The sequence below is a fragment of the Natator depressus genome, chromosome 10 (assembly GCF_965152275.1).
Source record: "Natator depressus isolate rNatDep1 chromosome 10, rNatDep2.hap1, whole genome shotgun sequence".
NCBI lineage: Eukaryota > Metazoa > Chordata > Testudines > Cheloniidae > Natator > Natator depressus.
In genome coordinates, this window is record NC_134243.1 from 79,399,018 (window position 1) to 79,424,437 (window position 25,420).

General features: G+C 41.6%; 1 protein-coding gene across 1 annotated transcript in view; it reads left to right on the forward strand.

The window, feature by feature from the left end:
* IQCH (IQ motif containing H) overlaps positions 1-25,420 on the forward strand; it is a 107,068-nt gene that overhangs the window by 72,591 nt on the left and 9,057 nt on the right. Inside the window, exon 17 of the mRNA XM_074966608.1 lies at positions 22,726-22,893. Coding sequence (XP_074822709.1) covers positions 22,726-22,893 — 168 coding nt within the window. The remainder of the gene's footprint in view (positions 1-22,725; positions 22,894-25,420) is intronic.

The following is a 25,420-nucleotide window of genomic DNA, read 5'->3' on the forward strand; positions in this document are numbered from 1 at the left end:
TCACAAATTGACAGCCTCTCCCGTTCTGCTGGCTCCTTTCCTATTGACTCCTGATTGCAGAAACTCCTAATTGTCTATGCAAGGTTGTTGTGTTCCAAGGGGCTCAGATAATTAAGACACTACTATATTTATAAGATCCAACTGCATATATTAACATATGTATTTAATAGAGTAAACTATGCAGCATGGTTGGGGTTTTCAAAGGACCTTATGACAATGACATGCCCAAATCCATTCAATGGAATTAGTGCACCTACCTCCCATAGGCTGCTTTGAAAATCCCAGCCTATGTGCTTTGTGAAAAGAGGAGGGGAAAAGGCCTAAATACAGGGGTTTCATTTATAGCCCAGAAGTATGGTATCTGTTGGCAAAAGTTAACTCTCTGTAATGGCACCACTGTTATGACAATCATGTTCTATTGTAAGTGCAGAGGAAACTGAGGTGGCTGATCGCAGATGTTAACTTTGAAATGGGGACCACTGTATATACATGACCCAAAATATGTATGTGCTCCAGTGGTGTGATTTGGATTGTCCTGGAAATTAGCCACATTGGATAACTTCCATGAAAAGTTTAAAAACAAACAAATAATAAAATGGCTAAAGGGTGAAATCCTGGCTCCACTGAAGTCAGCAGGAGTTTTGTGATTGACATCAATGGAGCCAGGATTCCATCCAAATACAGAAACACTTTATAGATCATATTAAGGTTGTGGCACATGCTGACAGAAGCCAGGAAAGTTAAAATTAATTAATTCTGTTTGTTCGTTATTCCTGTCTGTTCTGTCTTGTTTTCCCTCCCAATGATTCTACCTTAAAATTTCCTCCATTTGTCAGCTTGTACCACAACTTTAGCATTATCTAAGCACAGTTTTTTAAACTTAATTAGATATAGAGGCAATTAATGATGCCATCTGTCTTGTTGTGTGTGTGAGAGAGAGAGAGAGATTACACAAAAGATTGTGCTTCTGAAAGCACTATTTTTTGGCAAACAAGAAATCCTATTAGACTCTTAGAACGCTCTCACGCTAATTTTAGAAGTACTGATTTTAATGCAGTAGCTGAAAGGCTCAAATAAATTTTCTGGAAGCACTGTATACTTAGGCATCCTTTCAAAGTTATATTTTACAGAAAATATCAAATGATCTATTGTTTTTTCAGTAAAACTAAAAATTTAAGATATAATTGAACATCTGTTACCAGTACAGTGTAACAGTATTTAAATACTTTAAAATCCCTGAAACCTTCATAAAGTTATATGTATCTTTTACATAAACACAACTCTTCAAGCAATGTGAGGGGCCAGATTTTCAACGGTGGGTGAAATGGGTGCAAACCGACACTTTGTCAAAGTGCAAAGAGCAAAAACCCCTGCATTTGCACATGCAGACGGAGGGGAGGGGGTAGGTGTGGGTGTCGGTGTGTGTATAAAAAAATGAGATTTTAAAACTCCATATTTTTCTCTTCAAAGCATGGTTTAAAATCTTTCACTTAATTTTTCAAGACAGTTAGTGTTATCAAAGTATTTCCTTGCAACATCCATATTTTGTCATGTGTCTCATTTATCATAGAACATCAGGGTTGGAACCTCAGGTCATCTAGTCCAACCCCCTGCTCAAAGCAGGACCAAGCCCCAATTTTTGTCCCAGATCCCTAAATGGCCTCCTCAAGCATTGAGCTCAGAACCTTGGGTTTAGCAGGCCAGTGCTCAAACCACTGAGCTATCCTTTCCCCCATATATGAGTTGCCTCCGTATATGAGTTGTAATAGCAGCCGGTAGCAAACAGGTTAATCTCTATATGCTGAATAAATAACACAGACTGTCGATCAAACAAGCGGAACAGTCCCAGGTTAGTTATCATTGCCGGCTGATACCATGGAAAAGCTTGCATTAATGTTGCAATGATAAAATAGTCACGATTTGACTAGAGCCTAAGGTCTTGCAGCAGTCCTTGAGGTGCTGGATTAGAATAGAAGAACAAGAGTCTATGGGCCTGACTGTGATTGTCCTGTGTGGGAGTGAGGACACAGAGACTGCTAGAAGCCTTGTCCACCTCATCAGGCTCACCACCTCAAAAGCCTGTAACAATCGAAGAACCTGTAGTTAGGGGAACAGTGGGACCTGTCCTCCTCTGCAACCCATGGGGTGCATATTGACCAAGAGAAGATGAGAAGGAGGACATGGTCTTATCCTTATCCTCTGGCCATGTCATCATTTGAAAGGATGAGGAAGGCTGGGAGGTGGTTCTGTTCACCGGGCCATGTGATGGCTTGTGCCTCCCTGGGGTGAAGTCCTTCCCATAGTTTCCGTGACAGGGCAGCTCTGCACCACTCTCTGTTCAGATCGATGTCTTAATGGCGCAATTTGAACAGAATGCACAAGAAATCCTAGGCTGAAAGGTACAGAATAATTTAAGGTGTGTTCTCCTTTTGCTTCTTGGAGTGTGTTGTACACCCAGGTCCCCTGCTTTGAGATGAGAACACATTGCTTCATACAATACTATAACCTTTTCAAATATACAAGAACTGCCTGCTTATATTGAATGCAATTTGTCAGACAATTTAATGTGTGATAGAAATGCTTGTTTCTTTTGGTCCCTCCAGTCTGTTCAAGCCCCCTCTCAGTCCGATCCTTAGCCACTGATCTCTTCAATTTATCATTGTCTGGGCACTCTTTAACTAGCTCATGTCTCTCTCACTTTCCAAACCTAGCACACAGTTTGCTTTATGTGTTGTCAGATGTTCACCCCTCCGATCCCGCCATCCCTGCCAGAGGGGTCTCCAAGGCTTTCTTGGAGCAAACTCTCTGTTCCTCTCTCATCCCCTCTCCTCCGAGATCCCATCTTGTATCAGACATCCTTCTGAGGGAGTCACCACTTAGAGGCCTCACAGCTCAGGAAGGCTCAGCAGCTCCTGAACAAGCCATATCTCCCACTCAAGTGATGGGACCAATGGATGAGGGAACATAGCAGACATGTATCCTCACTGACCAGGGTTTGGGAACACTCTAAATTGTGAGGGAAGGGATGGGATTCCTTTCAGTCCTGAATCTGAACCAGATTTTTAGGTAGTTGAAGAGTGAGGCAAGATGAGGCCTACCACTGAATGCACTGTGCCTGCTACTCCTACCCCTACCCCTACCCCCCAGCCTCAGAATTTAGCACTAGAGTAAGTTCAGGACTGAGTCTGCTGCAAGGAAAAGCTCCACTACCACGATTTGATGTAAAAGCCAAGGTAGTGACATTGTCAGAGCTCTCTGCTGCCTCAGGATTCTACCTTCATCCAAGTGACACATCTCTGTCTATGCGCTGAGAGTCCCCCATTTAGGGAAGAGCAAAAATACTGGAAGTGCATTACTTGGACAGACTGGATTGCTCCTGATTTCATCCTTCTCCATTTTCCAACTTTACCTTTTAAGGGCAGGCCGTTGCCCCCTCTGAAAAATGTCCAACACAGTGTTGATGACATGTCAGTCTCTTACCATGGATTCCAATCCTGCACATACTTACACACGTGATCCCATTCAGCTGCATGGGCCTGCTCACATGTGTAAAGTTTCTCATGAACATATTTGGAGGACCTGGGACATAGATTGCTTCTTCTCATATTGGTCTCATAAATTACAAATTTCTGCTTCCTATCCGCTGATAGAGTGCCCTGGATCCAGCTGTTCAGATCAAGACTTTTCTTTACCATGAGATCATATTCCACACATAAATTAAGACCTAATTTAAAAGCTAACTAACATTTTATATAAGCAACAACAGTCCAGGCACGGGGCATGTCCTGGGGATTAATGACCAGCTGGGAGCAGTTGGTGGCCCAAAGCAAATCATCACTCACTTTCTGTGCACTTACAGAAATTAATGCCTACCTCATTGGCTAATCAGATCACAAAAATAGGGGTATTGTCTGCAATTCAGATATTTATGGCATATCAAATGCCTTCTTGTTTAATGAAGCAACATAAGGAGAGGGATTCTCCATCACACTATGACTATCTGTACACCACTGCTTGAAAGCCCTGGAGCTGGCCTGGGAAGAATTCCACTGGCAAACGCACCCTGTAGAACAGCTAGAGGCTGCCCTGCACAGGCCCCTCCTTTGCAAGCCCGGCACGTAACACGAGAGGGGAGAGAGCAGTCCCGTTGGGAGGACTGCACTGTAATTTAGAGCAGCCAGGGACCGCTCTAAATTATGTTGAGGGTGACAGAAACCGCCAGAGCACCTCACAAGAGTGAGGGTGCTAAAGTGGCTGAAAGCCACCTTTCCACATTTTCTTCCTCCTGGACTATGGCTCTCTGTGCTGTGCTTCCAGGAGGCACAGCACAATTTCAGCCAATGATCTGAGCATCTCTGTATAGTCCAAAGCATGAGAGAGACATTTTTATCACTGATTTGACTATTTATTGCTTTGGGGTATTGATTCATATTAATAATTTATTTACAAAACACCCTTCTGCCAAAACACTTGGGGCACTGCAAAACATGATCAAAATATAATCCATATGCTTTGAAAACTCACCCTCCCTAAAAATCACCCATTAAAAACAGCTGAGGGAGATCTGATACCAAGAGAAAGAAAAGAGGAAGAAATGTAATCATGATGGGAATAGAAATAAGGCATCACATTGATAAGATGGAAAAGATCAGAAGAAGACTATTGGCGGTTTTTTCTGACCTTAATTTTTTAAAAAAGCAAACCGAAGATTGAAAACAAAATCTTTAACAGAAGCTGCTATAAATTGTGTATAGTTGATGAGTATCTTACTATCAGGGAAGCCAGAGGCCTTTCAATTCTGTTTTACCTTGCTTGACAAGGTCTGTTTTCTTTTTTTGTTTGTATAAGTGCTCTTTTTTCAAGAGTTTTATAAAGGCCAAAGTCAGTCTCCAAACAGATAAATAAGGTAATGGTATTTATTGGTGAAAACAAACATTGTAAAATTTATACAAATCTGTGGGCACATATTGTGGGATATAGAATACAAAAATAAATATTGACACATCCAGAAACTATCCTTGAATGCAGTCATGGAAACAACAGAGTTTAAATGTGTTCTTTGAGCGAGGAAATACTAGTAAAGAGAAGCATTTATATTTTGGGTGGTGCAAACAAAGTGATTCCTTGTGTACTTTTCATCACAGACTCCAGCATGGCTCACAGCAAATGCTATTCTAGTAGGAGTTAAAAATTCAGAAAACGATATGTTTTATAAATGACCAAAGTATTATTTTTTATGGTAAAGCGTATGCAAGCCCATTCAGTACAAGTTACATAGCAACCCAGGGTTAAGCAGCTCACCTGACTTTTGTACCATGCCGTTTTTCAAAGATCGCAGCAAACTTTATACAAAAGGATCGTTGAAATACAGCCACTTCTGGAGGTTAGAAGGTTGCATTCCCATTTGAACACCACATAACAGTTTAGGAAATAAAGGGGAAGTATGCCTTGTCTAACTTACTACTACAAAGGAAAAATTTATGTAGGCCATTAGCCAAGGGAATTTAGCTTGAACACCTCACCAAGGGTGCCACCTCTACTGTGAGAAATGTGAGGTGATTTTTAAGGATAGCAGTGGTCAGAATATTTGTTTGAGATCTCACCTTGAATGATGGCTCTCAAACAACACTGTCCTTCCTTACGCCACTGTAGCACCCAGAAGGAAGGATACCACCTAATGACTCAATGACTTTTCTTAGACATTCACTACTGACCAGGCCTGACGGTGCTTAACGTAAGGTCTGATGAGATCACAGAGCTAAGGTAGTGCAAGTGAGCACTGGATTTTGTTAACTTTACTATAGATAATCTTTGCATCCATTCAATATAATCTTACTAAATAGTGATTTCATATTTGTTCATCTAGCAAACTCTACCATCTTTCTAAATACGTTATAGTTACATCAACATTTATTTAGCATTTTTTGAAGGAAGTTGAATAATAATCTTTGGGCGAAGGTCTGGTCTAAGTGTAAATCTTCATTATAGTTATCCTGGTTTGCACTGGTGTTACTAAGAGCAAAATTAGGCTCAGGTCTCTATACCTGTTTTATGAACCATTACAAGAAATTTAGACAATTTGTAGCATTCTTCAGGAATCTGCCTTTCTGAAATGTGCTTCTCGTAGTATTACAGAAAAGGCTAGCAGAGATTCAGAATTCTCCTGCAGAATAACCGCAGTGATCTCTTGTTGGACAGTTATGAGTAGCAGTGGTTAGAAAGCTGGCTAGATTGTCGGGCTCAACGGGTAGTGATCAATGGCTCCATGTCTAGTTGGCAGCCGTTGGTCCTGGGGCTGGTTTTGTTCAATATCTTCATTAATGATCTGGAGGATGGTGTGGATTGCACCCTCAGCAAGTTTGCAGATACACTAAACTGGGAGGAGAGGTAGATATGCTGGAGGGTAGGGATAGGATACAGAGGGCCCTAGACAAATTAGAGGATTGGGCCAAAAGAAATCTGATGAGGTTCAACAAGGACAAGTGCAGAGTCTTGCACTTAGGACGGAAAAATCCCATGCACCGGTACAGACTAGGGACCGAATGGCTCGGCAGCAGTTCTGCAGAAAAGGACCTAGAGGTTACAGTGGACGAGAAGCTGGATATGAGTCAACAGTGTGCCCTTGTTGCCAAGAAGGCCAATGCCATTTTGGGATGTATACATAGGGGCATTGCCAGCAGATCGAGGGACGTGATTGTTCCCCTCTATTCGACATTGGTGAGGCCTCATCTGGAGTACTGTGTCCAGTTTTGGGCCCCTCACTACAAGAAGGATGTGGAAAAACTGGAAAGAGTCCAGCGGAGGGCAACAAAAATGATTAGGGGACTGGAACACGTGACTTATGAGGAGAGGCTGGGGGAGCTGGGATTGTTTAGTCTGCGGAAGAGAAGAATGAGGGGGGATTTGATAACTGCTTTCAACAACCTGAAAGGGGGTTCCAAAGAGGATGGATCTAGATTGTTCTCAGATGACAGAACGAGGAGTAATGGTCTCAAGTTGCAGTGGGGGAGGTTTCGGTTGGATATTAGGAAAAACTTTTTCACTAGGAGGGTGGTGAAACACTGGAATGCGTTACTAGGGAGGTGGTGGAATCTCCTTCCTTAGAGGTTTTTAAGGTCAGGCTTGACAAAGCCCTAGCTGGGATGATTTAGTTGGGGATTGGTCCTGCTTTGAGCAGGGGGTTGGACTAGATGACCTCCTGAGGTCCCTTCCAGCCCTGATATTTTATGATTCTGTGATTCTGTGCAGAGTATGGAAATTTAAAATGTAGAATTATAAAACACCTATCTGAACATGAGATGACGGGGCAAATCGGCATGGCTTCTATGGAGTGAAATTGTGCCTTTCTAATCTTAGAATTCTTTGAACATGACAACAGAAAATTGGATAAAGGAAAACTGGCCGACAAAATATATTTGAACTTTCAAAAAGCCTCATAAGAAGCTATTAAGGAAACTAATAGTCATGGGGTGAGAGGTAAAGTAGTGTCATGGATAAGAAACTAAGAAACAGGGAACAAAGAGTAGAAACAAATAGTCAGTTTTCAACAAGGCAGAAGCTTAACAGTGTGGTGCTGAAAGGTTCTGCACTAGGACCTGTGTTGTTTAATAAGTGTGTGACCTGGAAAAGAGGATGAGCAATTTCCAGACAATATAAAATTGTTTGGGTTAGTCAAGATGAGGCTTGATTTTAGTTGGATTCCTCATAGAGTAAGGTACTATTCAACATTATTAATCATTAATCACATTTATTACAGTAGAGCCTAACCACCAACTGAGAATGGGGTCCCATTGTGCTAGGTGTGGCACAAACACAGAGTAGCAGATGGTCCCTGCCCCAAAGAGTTTGCAATCTAAATTAACAAGAAAGACAGGGTGGGGAAAAGGGATAAACACAAGCAGAGTGAATAATGGGATGGCTGCAAACCTCGTGTAAGTGCCACCATAGTTTGGTTTGGTTTGTTTTTGTGGCTGGGTTTACTTAGCAGGGGATCAGCTAAATGGAAGGAAAGGGGGCAAGGGGTGATGGGAATGGACAGGGGAGAAGAGGGTAACGGGGCCAGGTGTGGAGATGAAACTGAGATGAAGAGACTGAGGGAGGAGGAGGAGGAGGGTTAGAGCAGACAGCCAATCAGCACAGGACTGAAAATCTAGTCAAAACTCTAATTAAAGTTCTCTGAGCGTCCAAAGATTTGTGCTTTGGCTGCTTCTGCTCCTGCTGGCTGAAGTCTCTGGCTGGTTCCTCTCTGCAGTTTTCTTACAAGGCCATATGGACTGGGGCTTTGGAGGGAGGCGCCACTTGGGGGTCCTAGTGCCCCCAGAGTGTGTGTTGGGGAAAGGGGTCTTTCCTGCACAATTCTGGGTCCAGGGGAACCCTGCATGGACAGCACAATCTGGCTAGAGCTAGGTAGAAGGTCAGCAAAGTGGCAGATGAATTGCAGTACTGACAAATGCAAAATATTGCACATTTTAAAAGGATAATTTAAACTATTCATATGTGTCACTGCATTCAGATTAAATATAGCCACTCTGGAAAAGACCTGAGTGTTATTTGCTATCAAACATTCTGCTCAAGGTGCAGTAATGGTCAAAAAATTAAAAGCTAACTGTTAAAATGTAGATGTTCTGGGAGAGAAACCCATACAGAAATAGCGTGATGGTGTTCTATAAATCAGTGACATCTAGGATACAGTGTGCAGTCTGGTCAATTTACAAAGCTTGATTACAAAAATGATTCACGCCAAGGAAAGACTTCTGTATGCAGAGTCTTACAGACTTTAAGGTCAGAATGGACCATCATGATCATCTAATCTGACCTTCTGCACATTGCAGGTCACGCACCCTCACTCACCCATTTCTGTAATAGACCCCTAACCTCTGGCTGAGCTACTGAAGTCCTCAAATTATGATTTAAAGACTTCAAGTTACAGAGAATTCACCATTTACACTACTTTAAACCTGAAAGTGACCCAAGCCTCATGCTGCAGAGGAAGGGGGAAAAAAACAGGGTCTCTGCTAGTCTAACCTGGAGGAAAATTCCTTTCCGACCCCAGAAATGGCGATCAGTTAGACCTTGAGCATGTGGGCAAGATCCACCAGTCAGACACCTGGGAAAGAATTCTCTCTAGTAACTCAGAGCCTTCCCCATATAGTGCCCCATCACCAGCCATTGAAGATATTTCCTGCTAGCAGTCACAGATCGGCTACCTGCCATCATAGGCAGGCTCATCATACCATCCCCTACATAAACTTATCAAGCTCAGTCTTGAAGCGAGTTAGGTTTTTTGCCCATACTGCTCCCCTAGAAGGCAGTTCCAAAACTTAACTCCTTTGATGTTTAGGGACCTTCATCTAATTTCAAGCCTAAACTTGTTGATGGCCAGTTTATATCCATTTGTTCTTGTGTCCAGATTGGCACTTAACTTAAATAACTCCTCTCCCTCCCTGGTATTTATCCCTCTGATGTATTTAGAGAGAGCAGTCATATCTCCCCTGAGCCTATGTTTGATTTGGCTAAACACACCAAGCTCTTTGAGTCTCCTCTCATAAGATAGGTTTTCCATTCCTCTGATCATCCTAGTAGCCCTTCTGTGTGCCTGTTTCAGTTTGAATTCATCTTTCTTAAACATGGGGGATCAGAACTGCACACAGTATTCTAGATGAGGTCTCCCCGGTGCCATGTATAATGGTACTAACACCTCCCTGTCTCTACTGGAAATACCTCACGTGATGCATCCTAGGATTGCATTAGCCTTTTTCACAGCGTCATCACATTGGCGGCTCAGAGTCATCCTGTGATCAATCAATAAACCCAGGACTTTCTCCTCTGTCACTTCCAACTGATACATCCCCATCTTATAGCAAAAATTATTGTTGTTAGTCCCTAAATAGCTCTTTGCACTATTAAATTTCATTCCATTCTATTACTCTTTTTTACAAGGTCATCCAGATCATCTTCTGATATCTTCCGGTCCTCCTCCTGTATTGGCAATACCTCCCAACTTTGTATCATCTGCAAATTATATTAGCACACGCTCACTTTTTACGCCCAGGTCAATAATAAAAATGTTAAATAAGATTGGTCCTAAGACCAATCCCAGAGGAATTCTACTAACAATATCCCTCCAGCCTGACAGTTCGCCTTTCAGTATGACCCGTTGTAGTCTCCCCTTTAACCACTTCCTTATTCACCTTTCAATTTTCAAATTAATCCCCGTCTTCTCCAATTTAACTAAAAATTTCCCATGTGGAACGGTATCAAATGCCTTACTGACATCCAGGTAGATTAGATCTACTGCATTTCCTTTGTCTAAAAATCAGTTATCTTCTCAAAGAAGGTGATCGGGTTGGTCTGACATGATCTACCTTTTGTTAAACCAAGTAGTATTTTATCCCAGTTACCGTTCACTTCTGTGTTCTTAACTACATTCTCTTGCAAAATTTGTTCCAAGACCAATTTGAGGTCAAACTAACAGGCCTGTAGTTTCCCGGATCACATTTTTCCCTTTCTTAAAAATAAGAATTATATTAGCAGTTCTCCAGTCATAGGGCATGACCCTCGAGTGTACAGATTCATTAAAAATCCTTGCTCTTGGGCTTGCAATTTCATGTGCCAGTTCCTTTAATATTCTTAGATGGAGATTATATGGGGCCCCCAATTTAGTCCCGTTGAGCTGTTTGAGAGGTTGAAAAGATTGGGAATAATGAATAGTGCAGAGACAGTCAGGCACTCCTATTTCATGACTTATGATACAGGAACCAGGAAACAGTCAATGAAAATGACAGACAAGAAATTTAAAACTGAAAAAAGAAAATCGTCGTTTTCAAAATTAATAATTGATCTGTGGAACTTACCGCCACAATGTGCCATTGATGCCAAGAGCATAGCAGGATGTTAAAAAGAACTGAACATGTATGTGGATTTTGAGGACTGATACTTACTTCCATATTATTAAAGCCCTAATTGAATTGCAGGATGATTGTCAAAAAATCGCAGCTGAGTTGCAGAAAAGCCATGGAAAATTGTGGAAAAGTAATGAGGGACCTTATCGTTTGCGGTAATGAAGTCTATTATTATTTTTCCATGATTTTTCCACTGTTGGCCACCCGGAGCTGAGAGCAGGGGCCCAGGGTTGGCAGTGGGAACATAGGGCTGAGAGTAGCATCTCCGGCTGTTGGCCACGCAGGGCTGAGAGCGGGGGCCCAGGGCTGACAGCAGGGGCACCTGCTGTAAAAATTGTGGTGGAAGCCTAATATTGTGGAATCTGCAATATCTCAAGTTTAAGTAGTGCCTTGTTTATTATTTATTAGCTAGGATAAAATATTAGGAGACATATAATGGAGTGCTATGGTTCTTTAAGGCTGGTGAGGGGGGCACTTGCAACCAACACTACTCCATTCTAGTTGAATGAATAAATGCAGACTTGTGGGACAAGAAGAGCAACCACTCGGGGGCAGAAGCAGCTTCTGAGAGTCAGTAGAGGGTTTAGGAAGGAAGCCCAAATTACTGCCTCTGTTTGGGGACCGAGGCTCAGACCCACAAAAGTATTGAGACTCTTAACTTCCATTGATACCTCTGCGGATCTGGGCCTGAGATGGGAGCTCTTAAATTGCAGGATGATCTGGAACTCCTTTCTCCCCTCAGCCCAGAGGGAATGCTGGTAAATGTAATCTCAGAGTGGCAGGACTTGTAGACCACCTTGGCAAGGCATTCTGGGAAGAGGATAGGGTATTTCAGCAGCTTCTGAAAAAGGAATGAGCGTGGAGGGAGATGAAGTTACTGGTAGTTTCTCATAGAGACAAGGCTCTAAAACTGCCAGTCTGGTTCCTGGGTTTGGACACTCCTTCCTGTGTTTGGCTGAAGGACAGATTCCCTGAGGATGGGAAATTTGTCTGGTTTTGAACTTTGGTCACAAGCTCCTCCGGAGACCGTGTGTCTTTCCAGAAGGGCTGGGAAACAGGTATCCTTCACATGACTTCCAATTTCATTTCCTTTGGATTTCATCCTGACAGCCACTGGGGAGAGTCAGTCTTCTCAATAAGGAAGCCTGACAGAAAGAAACCCTTCGAAGAGGTGGCTTGTTTTGCTGGAGCCCCAGCTATAGGGCCTTTTCTTCATTTCTTCAGTATTGCCGATCCTGATCCATGAATCAGGTCCTAAAAAGAATGAGATTGACTTTAAAATCATGACATTTTATCAGTTCTGACATTTATAGCATTAAAACTGAAGATTTAAAATAACATTACTGTAGATGAAAGCCTGTAAGAGACTTATCAAATGGATTTTACACTCTTATATTCATTTGTTATTTGATGGCAAAATGTGGACAGTAAAGTACAACTTGACAATGGTTAGGCAGGTGGAGAGCCGTGGTCACTACTCTGCTTTGGATAAGAACTTGCACATCTATTATCCCATCTCTCCTACGCTGTCTCGCTTGTTGTGTCGGCCACCCATTATACCATGCCTTTTTGACTGTAAGCTCTTTGAGGCAGGCATTGTCATTTATTTGGTGTTTGCAGCGTGTCTTGCACAATGGGGCCTAACTTGGTTGTGGGCTTTCAGTACTACTGCAATGTAAATGTTGACTAATCATAATAATAAAGTAATTGTGACCAATAAAAAAAATTCCCAGATTCTTCTTAGTACAGCCTAGTGCTTTCTTTGTGTAATTTTCAAACAGGTTCCACAGCTTTCCCTTTAATGGTGTCCACATCAGACATCCAGCCAGCCAGAGCTCAAAAAGTTTGAGATGACACTGAGCTATCACGATAACTGCCACTAGATGGCAACCCGTTAAGATACTGTATGCAATCCTTGCTAAAATATTCAATTCCATGGTGAATTTTAAAAGTAATAAAAAGAGCTCTCTTCTCAAAGCCCAAGTTGCATTAATATTTTACTAATTGACGGTTTTACAGTGTCATCCAAGCACTTCTTTAAAAATAGCAGGTGTGCTCTTTACAATAATGTAGACGTCAATACTAGATGCAGATAAAACAATTAAACTGGGGAAAGAAAAGCTATAATTTAGTAACTGTTTAAGAATTTATGTTTTCCTTCCCTTCTGAAGTTTGTTTTAAAGTTGAATCATTTTTATGGCAGCTGTAAAGAATTACACTATAATTGTGACTTTATTCACTTGACCTGGCTTTTTCACGAGGTGCAGCCTGTGGAACCATGTGTTTTAAAGGAAAGCATCTCCTTGCAGCGCTCAGCAGAGCTTGCATACCACAAATTTTTGTAAGTGATGCCAGATCCCAAGTTTAAACCTTCCATCCATAACATTTTCTTGGCCAAGCAGTCAGTACGTCTTATAGGTTGAACCTCTGATTTTTTCACTGGACATTGTCTAAAGATTGAGAAGTCTGAAAAATCTGAATTCTCCCTTGTGTAGGCCCAATCCAAAAGCCCAAATATGATCAGTTTTGAGGCTGTTCTAATTCTGAATCCTAATTTAGCAAATAGCCTCCATCTTTATAATGGGACAGTACAAAACCCCAGATGTGAACACCTCGGAACGCTGGGATGTTTGAAATACAAATGTCAGTTTTAAGTCTTGGGTCCATTTCCAGGCTTCACAACTGAGCTCTGTTTCAGTTAAACTTCTGAACACGTACTCTGTTGCTGTTAATAGGAATTACACACATTTATTGGAGGGAAATAGGTAGAGCCCTGCGCGGATACAAAATTTATATCCATATCCGATCTGAAAAAATTATCCCCGGATATCTGCGGATTTGCAGGGCTCTAGAAAAGGTCCTCTGTTTTTGGCAATATTTAGATGGTGACAGAAACCTGTGAAAGCCCTGAAATTTCAAGTTAAAGTTGACTGCATTACTTTTTAACTTGTCATGTGGTGGGTTCTTGGTACTGCAGGGGCCTCAGATCAGTTTATGACATCATGTAGCCAATGCCCTTCATTGCATAGAGGTACCAGGGCAAATTAGGAAAATGAGAACAGGCTTAAAAACATTAAATGTTCATTACTTTCCTGGTTGTATCACTCTTTTGCTTTTAATTATACATGACCTCTAAGGCACACCTTTTTTGTAACAGCAGCTGACTGACTGGAGCAGACAACTCACTTTGTTTTTAATTGCTAGTAAATGCCTGACCTGAGCAGTCACTATTGCTTTTATAAACCATGCAAATATAATGAAAAAAACTAAGATTTTTTTCAAAGCATTCTGAGGGATTTTGACACCCCTCTTCCATTACAATTTAAGGAAAATATGTAATCCCATAGACCACACTGGAAATAACTTTTCAGCACAGAAGGGAAATTAAGAGATGAACAGCACATTCCCCACAAACACCGTTCCATTTACAGTACTAGGCCACTAACAACTAGTTCAGTTACCAGCAGGAAAATAAGACTCCATTCTCCACCAGTCTTTAGATTTACATGTGTGGGACCTTTGAAATAATTCCCATGTCTGATTTGTTAAAATGATACAGCAAAAAAACAAAAATTTACTACCACACCGGCCATGTACCTCACAGACAACATCTCCTGTTATGAGTAGGATTCCCAGTGAAAACAGGCATCTTGGTGCACCAATGCATTTGGCACTGATTGTTCATTTTTAAAAATTACTCAAAGCTGTAGCTACAAGCCACCTTTGGAAAAAAAAAAATTCGGTCATGTGCTTGCCTTTCTTCTGTCTTACATTTGGGCTCTAGGTTATGGCTTTAATTGAAGAAGTATGCAGTATCAACAGGTATAAGCTGGGATCACATTTCATTTACCTCTGTTGCTTCTCACAATGAAGAAGGACTGCTCAGTTCTTAGAGAGTTTATAGAGATCGCCACTGTCTGTCACTCCAAGTTAAAGGAAAATCATTACAGTAGATGAGAGAAATGTGTTTTCATGCAGTTTGTTTCGTTTAGAACTTGTTTTATATAGACTTTGCAATAATAATTGGCTTTATAGTGCCTGATCCAAAGCCCATTGTAGTCAGTGAGAAGGCTTCCACTGACGCCAGTGGACTTTGGATCAAAGCCATCTAGCTCTGTTAATCAAACACTGCAGCAGATAGAAACCAAACTTCACTTGTTTCACAGTTCTCACTCCCACAGCTTAGCAGGGAAGAGAAACCTCACTTAGAAGCAGGAGCCATCTTGGAAATGTGTTTGTTTTCCCTGCTGAGCTGTGGCAGTAGGTGCTATTGGAAATCAGCAGCATCCCAGAATCTGTTCTCCAGGCCCAGTTCTTTCCTTTAGTATCTCGTTTTTCTTTTACTCAGTGGTTTGGAGGGTTGTTTTTGCTTCACTCTGGATCTTATCCCCCCTCTCCCATCTTCCTTGTCTGCTTCTACCTTCTTTCCTTTTTGGACATAACATTAGTGGGTCTTGCCCTGCTTGGGATTCTTCCCCTGCCCTGCTTCCACCTGATGGTGACAAGAACTACAATTGCCCTGTGGTCTGCTTTGTGCCACCTTGTGCTGCAACTTTCTTGAGCTAAGCAGGTTTTGGGCCTGCTCAGTACTTGAGTGGAACCTATAAGCAAATCCCAGGTGTGGTGAGAAATGCTGTGAACATTCATTAGTGGCATTCTTTCCTCTGGGCATGGTGCTCTGGGGCATTGAGCTGCCGTTTGTGGACTGCACTGTAATGCCAGTGTCCTAAGCACTTATGGTCATTAAAGTTGCCATAACACTTGTGTGGGTATTAATTCCCACTGTTTGGGTAAATTCCAACTCACATGATCACATTCCCAGCAGTTCCACTTAGCTCATGTAATCTTCACTTTCCCGTCTGAGTTGTTGTGTTTTGTGCAGACATGGCTGCATTTTTAGCAGAGGGTGAAGCACTCCCTGTGTATATCAGTTTGGGATGGATGGTGCTGTATACATTATTAATAATAAGGGATCATTTTCCTTTCATTAATGCCACCAGACTTCTTCTGCCATGCTCTTCACCCTGTGCAGTGCTTCATAAGTCAGTCGGCAGAAAGAATGGCCAGCAGCAGAGATGCTGCAGAATTGAAGGGGGCTCAAAGCACAGGGCCTGTGTGCATTCAAGCTAGCATCTTGGGAGGAGGAGGACAAAGGTAGTAGAAGAGAGAAACTCTACTGGGCAACAGGCATCTCTAAAATATTTGTTTCCTAGACATGGCATGTATGTGTCAGGCACAGATACACCATGAAAAACAGAGGGCAAACAGCTTGTAAATCCTTGCTTTCCTAGTTTCTGTGCTCTTGCTCAAAGGTTATATATTTTTATTATTTCAGGTTCTTCTCCCCTGCTGCTGCTGCTGGCAGCTCCAGCCACATTGATTTAGCTCAGTGCTCTGCATACAAAAAAGCCCTTTCGTTGCAGTGGAAACAGGTTTTCTTGGCATGTGCCTGATGAGCCCTTCAGGGAAAATGAAAAGTCAACACCTATGGAATCCTCTTAGCCTAGAATTCTTTAGGCTCAGCTATAAAGGATTCTACTTCTTTTTCTTTTTTATTATAATTAATCCTAGGCTATTATGCTCCGGGGACACCTGCTAACTGCAGTGGGGTAAAGCATGTGCTCAGTATAAGGTTATAAGCGCTACTCATTTCCATTTGAGGGTGTGTATCTATCTATCACTGGTGAACGGTGGCAGATGGATAGGCCTACAAATGGATGTTCACTCCGCATCCCCAGAATAAGTCCAGCATAGGCAGCTATAGGGCAGACTTGCCCCACTGCTCTCCCCGCGAGCCTCAGCCTCACTGAATCCGTAGCCTCACTGTTGAGACTACCAACAAGGTTACTTGTCGTTATCAATTACTGTGAATTTTGCAAAGGGCATATCTGACCAGTGGGAACTTGAGAGAGACTTCCAGCTCATTTCATATAGGAATCTGCCCACCTGCTGGATGGTAACATTGGTTAGTTACAAATGACCTGGGCTGCATCTGACGTAGTAATATGAAATATTGCACCCTATTATCAATCCCATGAAAACTACGGCAAGATTCTCAGTCCAGTCTCTCTCTCCTTCACGCAGTGCTCAGGGGACTGAAAGCTGAACTAAAGGGACTTTTGGGGATTTTATCTATCATAGTATAAAGCCAACATAGCTAGTTTACGCCACCTGATTTCCCTTCTTTCCCGTACGTAGGAGGAGTTCCGGGACATGCCACAATGCAATGTGCTCTGGCAATCCTGGCCCTGTGAAACTGATCCTAGGGGAACATCCCAACTGACATAAATCAGTGACCATTTGGCATCTCCAACTTGCAAGAGTGGTGGGTTCAGCCCCCAGGCCCAGGATCAGAGGAGGTAGAAAGGGGGCTTGGAGCTATCATTACCTTCCTCCTCCCTGAACTCAGTGTTGTTGAGGACTGCCCTTCTATTTTAAAAATTGGGTAATCTGCAACCTTAATGACAACCTTCTTAGCCTTGGAATGTAATAATGACTCAAACTGCCCGTAGGGGTTTGGCACCATTCTGTAGAGTAACACAAAACAATATCCCTGCTATAGTATTCTGTAGAATGCTTAAAAAGAACCATAGTTAGAGGAGACATGCCAAACTCATGAAAAAAATGCAGAAATTGGGCGTGTTTTTGGCTTAATTGGCTTATGAGTTGCTTGTTGGCTAGTTTTTGGCTTTAGCTTGTTGCTTGTTGCAGCTTGTTGCTTCTTCTTTTTGATTGGCTCCTGGCAAGCAGGAACAAGGGGTAAGCAGGGGCAAGGGGGGGGAGAAAATCATAGGCGCAAAGTGGGCCCACCACAGTCCCAGACTGCACGCTGGGGGGATCTAGTCACATAGAGTGTTGGAGTTCTTCGGGATTGGCTTGTTTTCACCTTGTTTTGAAATGGGATTAGCTTGATATTTGGCTTATTGTGAAAGTCAGGGTGCTTATTTACCGCGTGAAAGTTGGCAACTGTGGGTTAGAGGTGATGGATGTCATTCTCTGCTGCATGCTGTAGGTTTTTAGAATCCAACTCTTGATTTAATTCATTCATTTTTATAGAACTTTTTCACAAGGGATGATGAAGCAGTGAGCATGGAATGTAAGGAATGTTGATGGACTGTAATACGTCCAGCGTTCAGCCCAGTCCTCTGACCTCTGGGTATGGAGGCTGTCCTGCCCAAAGGCCTTCTGTCGCTAGCATGCAATCTTATAGCCCTTCCCTGAGCAGGGAGCTGAGCTGGGCCTACTTCTCATTCACTGAGGACTCTGTAATGCCCCTGGGTCTCAGAGTGGTGGATGGGAATGTGCCTAGCTTACCTTTTGGAGGGTCTGTTAGAGCCAGCGTTACATGCTGTGCGTCTTACTAAAATCATAGGACGTGTGCCCAGGCTGAATTTGATGGGTCTATTCTGTAGATCTAAACATAAATAAAAGTGGCCTAGCCACACTTTACAATTAAACTTACAGGAAAATAGCTGCTGACAAAGCTTGTATGATTGTATTACTTGTTACATAAAATATGTAACACTACATTTTTTATGTTGTCTATTTGAATTTCTATGATGTTTTAATAAATTTGTCACCTGCTAATGTCTGTTTCGAGATTGCTGCATTTCTTTGAGGGTTTCTCTGTTGTTAAGCGGAAGGCCAGGTTCTTTACACATTGTCAGAACGTGACTTTGACTGTCCAAAGCCATGTAATTATCCACTGATCGGGTACAACACGGGCAATGGCAGTGCAAATTTTCCTTACGCTCCCTGCTTTCATGTCTGAACCTTATCTTGGAGAGACCACCTCTAGGGTGAGGGATTAATTGTCTCACAGCTTTTGAGATCTTTCCCTCCTTCCCCTATGTTGAGGCTTCCAGCAAAGCTTTCACTTAGTGCTGACATTGATTGTGGCTTTACTGCTGTGGCACCAGAAACTGGATGGAGATGGTCAACTCATTTCACATAGGTCACTGAGCAGGCATTGGATACTAACGACGGCTGGTCACTGCCATTTTGGGACAGATTTGAACCTGTGAACTAAACATTTTCCATAATCCTTGATCCTCTCACTCAAGCCATCGAGTTCTCTCTCTCTCTTTGTGGAATACTTATTTTAGATTCTAAACCTAATTTTCACAGAATTAAAGATACACTCGCTATTATTGATTTATTACTAATACTTATGGAAATGCATTTAATATGAATTCATCATGAACTACATGTGCTGTAAAAATGTAGCTCATTTGAAGGGTTATCACGTGCTGAAATAGTCTAAATCTATTGTATTTTGAAAGCTCCTTCTCACCTGCATAGAAAGTGACTATGTAAGACTACATTCTTAGGGAAAATTAAGCATTGTAACTGGTGAAAGTTCCCTCTATTGTTAAGCAAAGCCAGTCATCAGCATCTGATTTGCATTTTATACCATGCAGCAGGAAATATTTAAGTTGACAAATAGCATATTTAATACAGCAACAGATACTTGGCAGTTAGTTATTAACAACTGTTACAGACGTGATTTATTTGCTGTTATGAAAAGGGCATTACTGTGTGAATACGATTCAGAAATTAGCTCCAGTTTAGCGAGAGGCCTTGGCTGCCTGACCTCTTAATATCCTTATAATGATGCCATTTACCACTCAAAGACTTATTCAAGTCACTCACTGCTAGATTTGTTTTAAAGGAGTCCACTTTAGGGCAGACATTTTATGTATGTTATTGTATCTGATTGCAGGGTTAGGCACATGGATTTTGGGGGCTAGTCTAGACTAGAATTGCTACAACGGCACAGCTGTAGCGCTGCTAGTGCAGAGAGCTTCTCCCGCCGACATAGCGCTGTCCACACCAGCGCTTAGGTTGGTGTCACTTACGTCACTGGGGGGGGGGGGGCTTTTTCACACCCCTGAGCGTCTTCAGTTATACTGAAGTGTTAGTGCATATAAGCCCTAAATGTGAATAATGTAAGAGCAAACTACGTACAGGCTTCTGTGAGTACAACAGTCTGGAGGAGAGGAGGATTCAAAGAGCTTCCCTAGCCACAACGTGGTCTTTGTGCTCCACTTAGCATAAGATGAAGCTACTGCCATTGCTAGCAAAAGTCTCCTAAAAGTGGGTGGGAGGAGCTTTCCTTCCCCCGTCCCACGCTCTGTACTAGCCACTAGAGCAAAGGGGCTAGATGCTACACCCCCTTCAGGTGTGGCACAGTGCCCTCCCTCCCTGCCTGTGCACTCCCCAGAGCTCCAGGAGGCATTATACAAGGGTCAGGCATGAAGCTTCCAAGAGCTGCGGCTGGGACAGTGCACCTCTGTGGCATCCCAATGCGTGATGGCTCTTAAAGGCGCAAGCGCCCCAAGTCTTCCTGAAAATATGGTTACATTTCAGTTTCCTTCAGTGCAAGCGTATTGTTATTATTATCAGCTATGCAGCACTTCATAGATGTTCCACAAGATACTTGTTCATACAGTTAATGGTGTGCAGGGAGGAAGAATGCTTCGGGCACAAGCCTAGGACTCGGAAAACCTCGGTTCAAGTCCCCACTGTGCCACAGACTTCCTCTATGACCTTGGGCATGTATCTCTGGGGCTCAGTTCCTCATCTGCAAAAGAGGGGCTAACAGTACTGCCCTACTTTGCAGAGGTGTTGTGATGATAAATCCATTAAAGATCGTGAGGGCGCTCCAATAATATGGATGATGGCGGTGTCCCACTTCAAGGTGCAATTCAGACCATCAAGAGGACACTGCTTGTATTATTACCCTGAGTGCCCCAAAATGCTTCTGCTACTTGTGGCTCCCAGCCTGGGGCCACACACACAGCCAGCATGCACTCTATGTTCTGTAAACTGTACTGCTCTGATTCAACCACTTTGAACCACAGCCTGCCAGCAGTTATCATAGACACAAACTTGTCTTTAGCAGACTTGGTTAATATTAGCAGGTGACCCCAATGCACCCCCAATCCCATACTTTCCCACACCCATGTGCTCTGCAATGTCCAGCCCTCTCCTGCAATATTCAGAGGAATAAGATCCATTTGCTCCTTTTAAAGAGACAAAACCCAACAGCTTGCCATATTAACTGGCGTTAACATTCACTTTAATCAAACACAGCACTGTGGGTTTAGATTAAAAATAAAATAACAAAAGAAGATAGGATTTTAAGTGAATTCAAGTATAAGAGAGAAAGTTAGAAATGCTTACAAGCAAATAAAAGTGAAAATACTCATCTAAAAGTCTAAAACTTAATCTAGCAAGGTACAGCCTTGTTCAAGTTGTCTTTTTCTCACCCCCAGTCTTCTAACAAGGTGACTGACCCCCCCATTTTGGTCAGGATCTCCTCCAGAAGCCCAGGTTGCTATTTCTTTTGTAGTCTTAGGTGAAAGAGAGAACTTGGGTGTGTTTTGCCCCTTTCTTTTATAGTCCAGTGAACCTTTGAAATTATCCCTCAAAATAAAGACTTTATACAAATGGTGAGGAAGGCAACATGGAGTCTGATGGTTAAGGAAGCTCCATGCTCTTTCTTCCTCCCGCTGGTGTTTGCTAAAATGCAAATTGTTCTGTTTCCCACAGTCTCTTCCCCTTGCTAGCTTGATGGCCCTGTTTACTGCTTATATTTAAAGTGGTATAAACCCACATTCCTTTGTTTAGGATAGACCTATTTAACACCTTTACCAAGGCAAGCTGTCTGGTTTTAAAAATGGGTAATAACATCACGCAGGGGAAATTTATAACTTTACATATAATATTGCTACACACTTTTCACCATGATATTACTGACCAGTGAATGAATAGTTTTCAAATGATACCTCACAAGGCATATTTTGTACAAAGATTATTACAATTGTGTGTGAATACAGAGTTGTTTAGGGTCATATCAATTCCTATGGTAGATATTGGATGGTAGATAGAGGCTAGTAACCAGACAGGTTATTTAACATTCCTTGTAACTTGGACTTTTATCTCTAATAATATATAGGCTTAGACATAAAGAGCCAACATTTCAGAATTGAGATCACATTGTGTCCTCACAACACCCCCATTAGCATTTGTGTGCCAGTGGGTAGTTCAATGTGCAATAACCCAGTTTGTGCAGATGCAAGCCTTTATGGGTGCACGTGTCACTCTCAGCTCTAAAATTTTAGGGCCTGACTCTCTGCTCTCAGTTACACAGATGTAAATCTAGAGTGACTCCGTGGAAGTTAAACCTGCAAAGAGGTCAGTGTAAGTGGAAGCAGAAGCAGGCCCCAAGTCACATTACTTGCTACACACAAGACAAAGCAACTGCTATGTACGATGCCATATACTTCAGTAGGAATATGCATTGCTCAACACCATCACTGAAATCATCAGTGACTAAAGCATATGTTATATTCAAATAGCATTGCTTTCTATGTGAAACCGTCCCTTTCACTCACAACATGACTCTGCCCTTAAGGCCCTCCTCATTTCTATCTCAAAAAAAGTTGTTTTTTTGTAACTAGAGTGTTTTTATCAGTAAAAAATCTTTAGGGGAGAAAATCCCAGTGTACATTTCAGATCCATTTATGAGCTGTTCCATCGCATGAGCTCATCTACATGCGTGTCCTTAATTCCTGCTAAAACCTTTGCAGTGAGTTTTGCTATTTTCTTATTAGTCTGTTTTTGAGCCTTTCAATATTCTCTGGTAGGTATCTTTCTAAAATTATGTAAGAGTTTTGGTTGTTCCAGTTTGGAAATGGTTTCTTTAGCTCAGTCAAGTAAATGATGTACCAGCATTCATAAACCAGTGGAGTCCCAGCTTCATTAAATAAACTTAGTGAGTTTCACTTTTTTTTTTTTTGGCCTTCTTGTGTTTTGGTAGGTGTGGGTAACAGACCTTGACCTTTGCTATAGTGACCAGCTGGCCTTCACTCAGCTCATGTTGTATGTGACAAATGGCAATCTAGATGGGTGCTCTAGCCACTTTGAAGTGCCACTTACGTGGAAGAAGACGAAAAGTCAAAGTGTTCAGAGTGAGGAGGCAGAAACTGTAAGTAATGTTTCATTTCCAACTAACATTGTTAAGTGACTTCAGATATAAAAGGCTGTTCAGCATGTTCGCTTTCAGAAACACCAGTTAATTTGTGGATTCCAAGGTTGGGCGTTTCCTTTAGCATAACCAGCAGCTGCTCTAGAGCCCCCCCAGTACCAAAGGGTTAATAACTGAGCAGCTACTTCTCTTGCATTTCAGGAAGGTTAAAAAAAATGTGACATTACATTAGAAATGAAAAGAAAGCACGTGGCCATTTATGGTGACTCTGATTAGCCACATTTTGCACCCATCAGTATTGGTTCTATTTATGGCACTAGTTAAATGATGAATACTCTGACATAATTCTCCATGTTTTAAGGAATCTTGTGACATTTAATTCTTAAACTTTGTGAGACAAGGTAACCAAACAGGTGGTAAAAAGGGCGCCGTAGAGAGAGCACCATGGTGTCACAAGGGCTAAAAGGAGGAAGGACAATCATGGTCCTGAGGCTGATGTCCAGGGTTAGAAGTCAGGATACCTGTGTTCTACATCCTGTGTAAACTTCGGGATGACACTTAACAGCTCTGTAAATTAAGCTTCCACATCTGCAAGATAGTGCTAATAATACTGACTTATTTAGCCTACCCCACATGGATGTTGTGAGGCTAAATAAGTCACGATTAGTAAAGTGCTTTGAGATCCTCATACGGACGGTGCTAGAAAGTGTAAACTATGGTTATTGAATTTATTAAATTTGATAAACTGTTTGGCTTATCAGCCTTGAGATTGTCCTTATGATGGTGGCTATCCCCAGCAGAAAGACAGACAAGGTGAAACCCTCTGGGAAAATCAGGGTGAGTTAAGAGGAGGTTCCAGGAGAACAACTGCAGTGTTTAGGTGTTTTATTAGAAACCACACAAACTGCTTTTTCTGTCGACAAAGGAGAGATGTTGTGCCATTCCAAAAAGTGTCAGAGAGTTGTAATTTAGAGGTTAATGAGATCCTGATCTATTGTTCTTGTCAAGCAACCACTTTAAGTTAGAGAGGAGTGAATTAGTCCCAGTCGTACATCTTCTCGAAATGAAAAGTAATCACGTAGCAACTTTTTGAATTAAAATTCTGTCAGGATTAACATAAACTGTCACTCTATCCTTAATTTTTTCCTCCTCTTTATATCTTTGGCTCTTACCTCCTTAAAAGTTAACTAGAAAAAAAAGTACTATCTTTGAAGATCTTTCTAAAAAAAAAAACAAAAGAGAGACAAATGTTTTTACAGCACATGATCTGTAATGAATGATTAAGTAAAACACTTTGTGTAAAATTATGATGTTAATAATGAATCTGTCCCCTTTATGTATTATATATTCCCAATGCTGCTAGGGCTGTTATTGATAAAATGGAGCAGCCACTGAGTTTGTGTGATGATTGTATTTTTAGAAATCCTTCTTTAAAAGAACAAATTTCCTAGATACTGCTGCTACTGTAATTATGTAGAAAACCAATCACTCATTATAGTTAGGATACATTATCTTCTAGACAGATGAGGCTAAATAAGCAACACATTAATAATTCATACTGCAGTTCATTATGCATGTGTATGCATGCTTTGTAGCTGAAATAAGCACCTCATCAACCTGATGCCAACCCTTAAACAATAGTTCTGTGTTATTGCAGCCACATTCAAGTTTACGCTTGTTAAACTGCTACTTGGATTATTTTATCAAGCATTCATTTATTTGTGGTCCCCTACTGCAGAGAACAGATTTTGGAAGCTCCTTTTTTAAGTTAATGACTTGAGCAATGGGTGTTATTAATTCTCAGAACATTATAAACATGATTAATTTTCAGGCAGAGATGTATTATATAAGGATTTCAACTATGTCAACTTAAATGTATCAATGTCAAAACAATATCATTTGGGGAAAAATACTGTAAATTACATGCTTCAAGATGCAGTATCCCCATTCAAAGAACTAAGAACCCAATCCTGCAAACAACACCAGACTCAAGCCCCAGCTCAGGAAAGTATTTGCAGTCAGGACAGGACTCAAGTATGTGTTCAAATGCTTTGCTGAATCTCAACCATAGAATTATCTCTATTGATTCTGAGGTCTATTCATGGTAGTGTAAGCACTATCCCTTCTAATAAGCCCAGGCATTTCAGGAAGCCGAGCGTTTCAGGAAGGTTAAAAAAAATGTGACATCACATTAGAAATGAAAAGAAAGCACCTAACTTCTATTGATTTCAGTGAGAGTTAGGCACCTAACTTCTGTTTAGGCATCTAACTTCTGTTGATTTCAGTGGGAGTTAGGCACTTAAATACCTTTGAGGATCTGGGCCGTAGTCACTTTAAACTGTGCCTAGAAAAATATTATTCATGAAAAATGATATTTAAGGTTTTCTATGTTTAGCATTAAGTATTTTTGTGATGATTCAGCTGTTTTAATGAAAGGTGACTTAGAATTAATATTAACCATACATTTGTTCCACATTGTTTTTCATGTAGGGACTGATCCTGACATAGCAGCACGTTCAAAGCTCCC